This window comes from Pleurodeles waltl, chromosome 6 (assembly GCF_031143425.1).
Source record: "Pleurodeles waltl isolate 20211129_DDA chromosome 6, aPleWal1.hap1.20221129, whole genome shotgun sequence".
Taxonomy (NCBI): domain Eukaryota; kingdom Metazoa; phylum Chordata; class Amphibia; order Caudata; family Salamandridae; genus Pleurodeles; species Pleurodeles waltl.
The window spans coordinates 824,588,745-824,599,827 of record NC_090445.1 but is presented as its reverse complement, the minus strand read 5'-3'; the positions used below and the strand labels follow the sequence as shown (position 1 = coordinate 824,599,827).

Here is an 11,083-nt window from a genome sequence, read left to right as displayed (position 1 = left end):
ATGCACAATGAGTTCTATATGGGACGGTGCATGAAGTAACACAATCTCTCTCAAAGAATGCTTGGTGCAGAAGACAGGTTATATTTGTATGTGCTTACTATCTTTTAACACACATTATTTGTTTTTAGATCCTAACGGGTGAGCACTTAGATGGAGTGCAACATAGACATGAAGTTCTAAACATTAAGTAAGGACAACATAGATTCTACAGCAAGTCCTTTCTGGACGTCTACTGTTACAGGACTTAATGGGTGTATTTATTTGATAACGAGGCAAACATGTATCCTAATATTTGATATTGGAGGCAAAGAAAATTGATGAGTAATGATTCAGTTATTTTTTGTAATGCAACAAGGGTAGGGAAGACATAACCAGGCATTTTATTTATATTCTATGTACAGTCAATTAACTATCATTTACTGGGATGCTTGTTAAATTCTATCCTTGCAAGTCATTGTGAGTATACACCATGTGACAGCTTGATGAAACAGAGACCTGGGCATAGCTTGTTCTCAGATAGAAGTGTAGCTCGTCTGGTTTGCAATCTACAAACAATGCAGGTCCTGGCGTCTCCACCTCAATGCATGCATCACAGCCATACAGAAAGTTTTTTAATCCGTCAGTGTTTGGACAAATCATTTTTAGTGATGGTGATATCACCGTTTATGACAACTGTACAAACAATGTCCTTAACTATAAAGTAAAGAGTCTGCCCATAAAGAAATAGCATGCACAACTTAGGTGAGGGAGTCATTCTAGTGATGGCATTAATGCACAAAAGTTCTTAATCTGAGGTTAAAAATCCAAAAGAACAATAGTTTTTTAAATTACAAATGGCATAGCCTCCTGTTGAGCCGAACTTTCAGTATTATCAAAAATTCTAAATACTAGTTCATAGCTTCCACAGATTCATGGGATACACAGAATGGATCAAACCTGGGGCAAAAGACTTCCTACAACAGGAATTTCTGGAAGTTGGAAACAAATTACAGAGTATTGTCAATGGTGCCTCTAAACACAAGGCTTTGAATGCTGGCCGTACAAAGTGAATAGAGGCAGCTTAGAAGGGAAAAGGATTTCCAATGATTTACTATTCGAAAAAAATCGAAATAAGATAAAATAGTTTATTGTGACCAAAATATACCAAGGTATATTATATTCAAATTCAAGGCGGCAGTTGTAATAAACATATTAACATAAAATGGAAAGTCCTTTTCATATTGAAATTACATTAACCAGTTATTTCAGTAGAAACGTTGTACTTTGAGTGTAAACATAGCATGTCTTAGTATTGAACAAATTATTAAATTAACAAGAACATACACACACATACACAAATGCCTTTAAACATTCCAATGTTAACAAGAGTTCTAACAGAAGTTCATGAAATCTTTCTGAAGCCTAAGAACAGTGTAAGATCTAAACAACATTTTATCACAATGTATAAAGAATTAGAGTTTTGTTCTATTAAGGCAGCTATGATAGAGATTGTTTCACTTCCTTTTAAGCGATTTACTTAAAACTTTGAAAAACACAAATACATACTCATGGCTAGTGCTGGCACAGGATACAAAAATATTCCTACCGATAGGAAAAATATACAAGATTGCAGATGAGTAAACAATATTAATCTGAAGTGTATTTTCCCGAAATTCGTTAACCATGAGGGAGAATGTGAAGTTTGTAGACAAACACCAAGAATGAGTGTATTCACCTGTTCTTTGGTACCTACATTTTAACTCGACCAACTTGGGATGCCCTGTTTGATGCGTTTTATAGCAGAGAAACGCAAATCTCTAAAACAGTAAACTTACTAAACTTTGACCTGCAGTTTCTCAACTCCTGACTTTTAATGCATTTGTGAAACAGGAGCTATTTCATCAATCGAGTGGAACCAGAACCTTCTGAAGACATTCAGGGGGGTAATCCAAGGTGTGGTAAGTGACTTGTTGCAACCACAAAGCTAGACCTTGAGCCTGTGCCTTTTGGGCTTGTGGGAAAGCAGTTTTTAAACCCTGGCCTCAATGCCTCAGCCCCCCTCCTAAATGTGGCTTTTTACCCAACTCAATCTAATAACCAAAATTAGATTATTTTGAAATCATAAAAGAAAAAGAGTAACATAAGAACAAAATAGAAGCCCCAGCACTAGGAAGCTGTCAAGTCTTGCGTCTGGTAATGGAGCATAGTTGATCAGAGACCCGAAAAGGAATGGGAGTAGGGTCTTACAGGCTTACAATTTCTGGTGGCTATAATAAACATACACTTATGAGCGACCAGAACTATACACTATTTTTAAAGTGTCTTCAAATAGATAGCCTGCCTCCAAACTCTGTGCAAGCCCACATGATGAAGGTTAGACATAAGAGAAGATACAGAACTAATCAATGCCTGCCGATTGTGAGCTCAAGCTCCAAAACTCACTTTACAGCATATATAAACTTGAGCTCCAACAACAGGTCACATCTCAAAATCATATTATAAACATAATATACCAAACAATTTATCAAAAGGAATATAGTTTATATCTTTAGAATAGCACATTTCATTGGTGGACCTATCTAATATCACTTGCTTATGCAGTCATTAATGCTGTCACCAAGTTCAGATTTTAAGAAACAATATATCTTTTTGTATGTCTGCTTCCCTGAGACAATTACTATTAAACTCCCTCTTTTCACGAAACCATCTCAGACAAACACCAGTAATGAATGACTGTTTGCAGCTCCCCAGAAGCTGGGTGGAATATTTGCGATCTGCGAAGAGTAAGACATGTTCTGTGGTGTTCCTTGGCAAGGTCCGATGTGATGTTCTGCTGTGGCTTTTTCCACTTTCTGACACCGAATCACTTCATGTCAATGATAATGGTGATAAAACGAGGCCATAGTGAAGGACAAGCAGCCCATCCTGAAAAAGCACAACAATAAAATTAATATGTATATGGTATGCTCAGTTACTTTATCAGGGTACTGAGAGCTTACATACAAGAAGAAGATCCTACTGAGAATCTGTTTCCAAACATTGTCTCCTGGTGGATTCGTACTTTACAAAAAACCTTTCTGAATGCAAAGACCAACAAACAGGTTCTACACGTTTACGCAAACAAGGTAAAACAAATGACTAAACCTATACTCTTTCAAGAACACGCTGAATCATCCTGTTCCACCTGGAGGGCACTGGATGGCATCTAGCCTAACGTGTTATTAGGGAGACCTTACTACAGTGGTCAGAAGCAATGGAAAAAATGTGGAAATCATGATGGTTCTTATGAGGGGTGGGGGCAGGATTAGGCATAGAGTCAACCAGTTTGCACCAGAGCAGCACAGCCAGACACTGGGACCACATACCAGCATTTATCTTAAGCTTGGTAATATGTTTTCAGAAAACCAGCCTTAACCCAGAGTGGAGGCAAACACAACCCTCTTCCCCCCCAACCCCACTCCCCCCTGAAACTTCCCCTTTGAGCTAACCCTCACAGCAAACCCGAGGCCCCAACGACGTACCACACAAAGCTTCGGCACAGTATCAGACCTGAGCCAGGGGAATCGGGTCACATATTCTTTTCAGCAGAGGTTTCTAAAGCACATTAGAAACAAGTCTGTCTTCTGATCGCTCTTTTCTTAGGTTAGTTTTACTCAGCCAGCTTTCTGCACCACACCCCTCACCCACCACCGACCTACACACACACATAACCAGCTTATCTTACCAACGACAAGCACAATGCTCTTGGGCAGCAGGGTCCTAGAGCGCCCAGATCTCTGCACTCCCGCAAACTACCCGCTCCTGTCTCAACACATGTGCTTTATACCGTGGGCTGAGCAGCATCTTACACCACACTCCCTCAGACCTGCACTTGCTTGCCACAGTCTTGACCCAGAGCCTGTTTACCCCGAAGAATGGGAAGTGAACGGGCATCGGACGAGTAACTACAGCAAGGCGGAAATGCTACTGGGAGCAGAAACTGCCGGTAACACATGGCACAGTTCACTGGGCGATCCACTGCAGCCAGGTCTTCAGCAACCCGATGCCCGTGGGAGAAGTTAAGAACCCCGGCCATACCACAAGTCACTATAACTTTGCCACTGCAGCATGCAAAGAAGCTCCAAACCTACAAATACACGCGCGACCGTTCATGTTTAATGGCACTATGGTTAGGACATTCATGAAGCAGACCTCCACCCGGGCTCAGGAGAACAAAAGTGAGGGCCACGAAGTTGAATGAACGAAGCTCAGCAACAGGAAATGTACAGCCACCCGCTCTGCCTGAATAGTAAAGGGTGAAAGAAGTACAACTACTGGAATTGTATAGCCACCTGGTACACTTGATGGATTGAGAGTTAATAAAGCATGGACACTTGAAATGTACGGCCACCGGGTATACCTGACCAAGTGAAAGCCACCATTTGTAGAGGGGCCATGGTGGGTATGGATCAAATGTATGAGGAATAAGTGCATGTTAAGGTCACCAGCAAAGGGGGTATAAAACAGCTAGTGATGAGCATTTACTGGCATAAAGGTTTAAAGGTCTCACTATGAATGTAGAGCACCACGTGACTTAACAGACGTAGCTTAAAAATTAATGCACCTAATAAACTGCGTCTTTACTCTTTCAAACAAATTGGATCCAGGTGGGTAACTGCTTTGGAGTAGGACTGCCAAACCTCTGGCCTGACCCCTCCAAGAAGAAATATGTTGGTCAGGACCGTGGCGGGGTGTGACCACGGGACACCACCTTCAGCCTTTTAAAAGAGATTTTAAAAAGTGGCTTCTTCTAGGGTAGGGAGAAACCCATATACCTCTTTCTGGCCTGAACAAGGACAGCCTCCCTCAATCCGGACATAAATGGTCTGCTAGTTAAACCTGGATGCGCTCTGGGGAGTCCTCGTTTCTGTGAAAATGGTGAAGGAGTTTTTATGCATTATTAGAACATTGTAATGTTGGGGGCTCCATTGCAGACAATGGAGTGCTCTGGGCTTTTACTGGCTGGTAAAAGCCCGGAGTGTCACCATTCCAATGTTCTCTTTGTTCACAGCAACAGCTGTGAACAAAGCTTCACGGAGTCTGATGGGATTTTAATCCCCTCGAGCGTCATAAGGAATTTGTTTTGTTTGATAGAACATTCTGCCCTTGAGTGTTAAAGGCCCGAGCCGAACGCGCGAGTGCACCTTTAATGGCCGTATAGCCCGCTATGGAGGGTTCTAAGGCCATAATATTGTTTGTGCATTAGTAATCATGTACAGAATATGGGTCTAGATTCGAATTTACATGTGTAAACTTATCTGATGCTTTTGCCTTTCAAACAATTTCACTATGTGCTGTTAAAGTATTTGACCTGTCTTATGCTAACTTGGTCTCAACGCCATCTTTTTCAAAATGAATGTCTCACCCTGCACGTTCACTGTTTATTGTCAAGAAAAGTTCTATTTATTTCTCAATGACATTGTTCTTTCAGAAGATTTTCTAACATGGGCTCAGTATTTTATCGTTCTCAAGGTTTCCTCTGTATGCGTGTTGTATTACATTTATTAACAATAGCTCACTGTTGTTTTATAACTAGTTTGTTCTGCCATCTCCAGATGACATTAGCATAGGATCGGCAGAATCAATATTCCTGTAATGGGACAGTACTTAGGTTGGAAGGCAGCATGACACCCTCATTTACTGTGTTCTGTTTGCCTATATTGTATTTTTCCTATATAAACCCTCAAATTTTGGGGTGAGAGGGAGACCTTTCCAATGCCATTAGGGTTTCTGTACAATTTCTTACTGGTGTTGCTGCTCATTGGCATTTAGAGTATTTTTGATTATGCTCACTGTATTACCCTAATGCTGAGTGCCTCCATGGCAATTACTTTATGCATCTACACTTCAAAATGTCTGTATTGCACCTTTGGATTTTGTAATAGATCTTTCTAAAATGTATAATTCTGCCACAGAACCCACTTATTGAGTCTGTCCTTACTTAATTGACTATAGGGTTGATATGCTGTGCAGTACCTTATATTGATACACGCTGCCTCATGAAAATGAGGTTTAACACCATACCTGAGCCATCCACCCATGGGAGTATGGCTGACATGTCTTTTCGGGGTGTAAGATATTAGGGGTTCCCCACTCACATAGTGACAACATGTGTCCTTTCCCACCAGGAGTAATTAAATTAAAACAGAACTTACATGATTTCAAATAAAGAACATAACATGCTATCAATCTGTTTTAGTAATAGCAGCTTACAAGATCTACTGCAGCCAGTTGGCTTTGCCGCAAGACCAGGAGGAATGTGCAGCAGCTAATAGCCCCACCCATATGACAAGTCACAAAGCTTCAATCGTAGGCAGAACCAAAAGCATTTGAAAGTCAGCAAAATGGCGAGGATGTCGACCTGTAAGGGCATTATAGCTATGAAATTCCAGAAGTGGACTGACTCCGAGAAGTAAAAATGGGTGGGAGACCGAGCTGGGTACCATTGTTAAGGGCCCTAGTCCTCTAGTTACAAGACCTGAACTCAAATTATATCATAAAATCTGGTGGGCTGTCCCCTTAATATGGCAGACTACATGAATGATGTTAACTCCTGGGATCCCTGGCCTCGGGGGTGGAAGGGGGGTTGGGGAGGAGGGCGGATAGAGAGGACCCAATAACCCGATTTTCGGTCTCAACTAGGACAGGATCCCTTAACCAGGACAGAATTGGCCTGCTATTTAAATCGCGAAGCTCTACAGGAACTCAGTGTGACGATGGCATCATATGTCTCTCCTACTCTGACGAAAAAATATTAAAATAGAACTTACAAGAATGCAAAGAACATAACCTATTAATAATAGGTTTTACTCAAGGCAGCTGCAACTTACAAGGTGATCCATTGTAGTCAGATGATTTGCCACAAGACCAGGAGGTAAGTGCAGCAGATAATAACCTCACCCATGTCACAAGTCACACAGCTTTGATCGCAGGCATAACCTGAAAAAGCACTTGATCGTCAGCAGTTTGGTGGAGAATATTGACCTGTAGGGGCATTACAGCTATGCAATTGCAAAAGTGGAGAGCGACTCTGAAGTAAAAAGAACAGGAGTGCATTGGAAGTGGACGGCCACTCGGAAGAAAGAACAAAGCACAGCTCTCCGAAGTATGCAGCCACGCGTGAAGCTCGAAGGGGAACCCCAGAGGTAACAACTGAATGTATGAGGGATGGGTGTATGGTGAAAGGTACTGAAATCACTCGATAAAAAAAAAAGAGTATGAGACAGGTAGGTAAGAATGCTCACTGGGGTAAAGTTATTCAAGAATAACTGAATGTCGAGCACAAAGTGAATTAGTAAGTGTCACCTGCAGGTTGAAGCAGCCGATAAACTGAGGCCTTTACTATTCCATACTGGTATTGTCTCAGTTATTGGGATGAGAGTAGGAGACTAAATTGGATACCACCGCTAAGAGTCTAGGAACAGGACCTAAAATCCAAATAACTTCCAACATTTCGGTGGTGCATTCATTCCCTTTAATATGCAGACTACTTGCAGGACGCTAGCTCCTAGAGGAGAGTATTGCAGGAAAAACAACCAGAGGATAAACACAAATAGAACTAAGATAGAGATGTGGCCATATGGTAATCAAAAAAGGTCCCTTGAGTCTGGTAGGAACGACCCTGGATAGAATAAACAGCTACAAATATCTTGGTGTTCGGAAAGCGCATAGGTCATACAAACCATCAAGTGACAATAAAGAATACTTCGCTGGCCCTCAACAATACCTTCATCCGCCCATTTAATAAGATGCAAGGGCCAAACCCAGGAGCAAGGTTGCGAGTTGTCACCAGCAAAAAATGTCCACTCTCAGCTACAGACTGGTGTCTTTTGTTGGGAAGCTCTTTAAATTGTTGGAGTCAACACAATGCTGAGCACCCAGACTACTATTCCTTCCACCAGATAGCAAGTACATCGCAGGCTCAGTCGCGACTGGAATTTAATTTAACAAATCATATGCAATGCAATCCACATTTGTGTCCTACTTACTGTGCGAAGACTAGAAACGCACCAGAAACTCTTCAAAAGCAATATTGTGGCAATCCGTAACCAACGAAACTACCCTTTGGAGTACTTAACTGCGTGTAATGAAGAACTGCATGTAATTTAAAGAGAGGTGGAAAAAGGGTTTCCCAGCTCCCAGACAGGAACATTGAAAGAAAAAAAACAAGCAAAACTACTATTATGTTACGATGACAAGCTAAATGTTAATGAGGGGAGGCACATCACGTTTTCCAGAAAATACAGCAATATCTGGATTTAAGACTACACATAAAACAAAAAGGTCACTAACTTCCATTTCGCATAATTCCACCACGAGGCCATTGCTAAGGTAGACATTACGAAGAGACTGACTGCCGCTTTTGTGGCATGGCAAATGGATCGCATACGTATAATCCACACGTGTGAAGCCCTGATCACTTTAAAAAGAATCTGCCTTAGACCGATCTTCATAAAACTGAACATCAGATGATGTTCAGATGCAACCAGGGCCAGAATAAATGGAATAAACACAATATTGACTGGTCGCTTTCTTAAACACCTCGTTTGTTTTTAAAAACGTTTTTGATTGCTAACGAGGGTATTGTGTTTTATTTTTGTAATAATTTTTATTAATCGTACAATACATGTATTCGTGCACTCATCCGTTCACTCCTAGAAGGGATGCTTTTTATCACAGTCTCGAACTCACCCGAGTTTTCACAACCTTCTCGATTCCATGTCAGGACCTCCAATTATGCTTCTCTTTCTTTCCTATAACTTTCACAGCAGCCAATCAGATTTAACATGAACGAAAAACTGCAACCTCCATGAACCCAAGTTTGTATATCACATGGTCCAATCACCAATAACACAGCCCCTCAAGAGACACTTCCATCATCTTGGCATCCTCTTTCTTTGCTGCTCGGCAGCCAGTTAACTCACATATTATTTTCTCTCATATGTGTTATTGTAAGATTGATCTGTTTGGTGAGATTATAATTTGATTGACTGTAGAGGACGTCCGCTACTTGCGCAAGCCATCTGTATACTCTCTATCAGCGGAAAAGGCACACCTTTGGAGCGCCTATCTTGCTCTTCTGTAGCGAACTGCTTTTATTGTTTGTTTGAAGGGGAGCGTTTTGGCCTCCGAGGCTACGACTGCTTAGTCGTGTGCCTCCGTTCTGTGGAACAGGAGTGAGAGCAGGGAGGGGCCGCCATCTTGGGTCGGCCGAGATTCCCCTTTCTAGTCCTTCAGGACTCAAAGCACACACATGCATGATGCCGTGTGTCTTTTGAACACAGCGAAGAAGATTTGACAGTGTCAACAGTGCACTCCACTGTTTATGGGCATATTTTTCTATTGAAATAGAGCTCCAGTGTGTGCTATTTGGCTCCCCATGCCCTGAGGCATCAGAGTGTGCCCAGGGTTGTATAATGATTGCATAGGCTCTGCCTAGAGTATTTGCAGGCGTCTCCCTCCACTCTCTAACCGACCGTTTGACCTGCTGGGGTCACACTCCCCCTTCTGCACAGTTGCCAGGATGTTTACCTCTGCGAGTGTGTGCCCGCACTCCCTAACATCATTATGGCTCATTACGACCCTATGAAAAGGAGGCTGGTGAATTCCAGGAGCTACCCCCCTCCTTTGAGGAGAATCTTGTGGAGGCATTAGACAACAACATCCAGCTCTCCATGATTAAGGCTCTGGGCAAAGCCCTTTGCCCCCTGACTTCCCACCACAAGGGTTTTGCCCGCCAGCAAGGCTGCTTCCCTCCTATTGCTCCCTCTACAGAGCATTCATCCAAGCCGCCTAAGCTTTCCAGGGGAAAATCAAAGGCAAATAAGTGGGCACATTCTGAAGCTTTTGTGCAATTATCAGCGCCAGTCCTGGAGGAGCATAGGTATAGCAACTCACGCTCTCAAACACACTCTTCGGATGACTCTCCCCGTTACTCCGAAATAGCGGTTTACGATTCCTCTCTGGATCCTTTGGATAGTGACCAAGACGAGATGCCTGTACCCAGCAAAAGAAGGCGTCCAGCACTTAAGGTGTTGACATTTGACCGAACTGAAATTGTGCATCCCCTGTCCACTAATTAGAACCCCCTCCCTGAGGTGGCTAGGTATGTCCAATATCATCTCAGACAGGGTTTCGATAAGGAAGTGAGGAAGAGGCTCAGGTCTAAGTGCCCCAGACCAGACATAGAAGGCAAAGTATCTGAGACGCCAGAGATGGACCCCACCATGGTGAATTTCATAAAGAAATGGGCCAAAGATCCTAAAAAAGTACTGGACACGGCCAGGCACTCCTGTCAGGACAGATTGCTGGACATTTCAGGTCCCATAACAAAAATATTAGAACTAGGGTTTGAGTCCAAGGAATCCAGAGTGGCAGTAGATCCGGATGTACTGACTGGATGGGCCCAGCGTGCCATCTGCCAATGGGGCAATGCCAAAGTGGCAATTTCTACAGAGCGGCGGCACTCTATTCTGATGTGCACAGATCCTAAGCTTAAAAACCTTGCATCCTCGGAGGCGGGCCCTGTGGCGCAGGGACTACTCTTCGGTGGGCCCTTTGTAAAAGACCTAGCCAAGTTTGCTACGGCCTACAACACCTTGGACAAGACACACCTCTCACAGAAAAAGGTCTTTCGAACCAACCTTTTTGGCAGGGTGGGACAATGCAGGGCCCGTTCGTCAGGCCGAGGTCTGTAGTAGGGCTTCCAGCTAGACAACTTTAACCGTTCCGGTGGAGGTTGGCAGGACCAGTATGTGTACCAGACCTTCTACCCCACCAGAGCTCACGGGGTCACCAATGCTTCCACAGAGGCTACGGCAGGGGTCAGTAGAGGCAACTCAGAGGCCGGATACTCAGGTGAGACTTCTACCATTCTCAGAGGTGATTTTGGGGCAGCATTCGGTTTATCATCCACAATTGGAAGTCCCTGACTCAGGACTCGTGGGCCCTCGAGTCTGTTATGGGGTACAAAATGGAGTTCTACCACTCCCCGGTACAGACATTCCTGCCTCAAGAGCTGTATTTGTCCCTACAAGATCGGGAACTTATTTCAAAGGAAATTTCT

The 11,083-nt window shown here is 43.1% G+C and overlaps 1 protein-coding gene across 1 annotated transcript in view; it reads right to left on the bottom strand.

Moving 5' to 3' along the window:
• Positions 1 to 1,110: 1,110 nt before the first annotated feature.
• The window catches only part of PCGF6 (polycomb group ring finger 6), a 168,364-nt gene continuing 158,391 nt past the window's right edge, over positions 1,111 to 11,083 (bottom strand). The window contains exon 10 of the mRNA XM_069239480.1: positions 1,111 to 2,904. Coding sequence (XP_069095581.1) covers positions 2,848 to 2,904 — 57 coding nt within the window. The 3' untranslated portion in view covers positions 1,111 to 2,847. The remainder of the gene's footprint in view (positions 2,905 to 11,083) is intronic.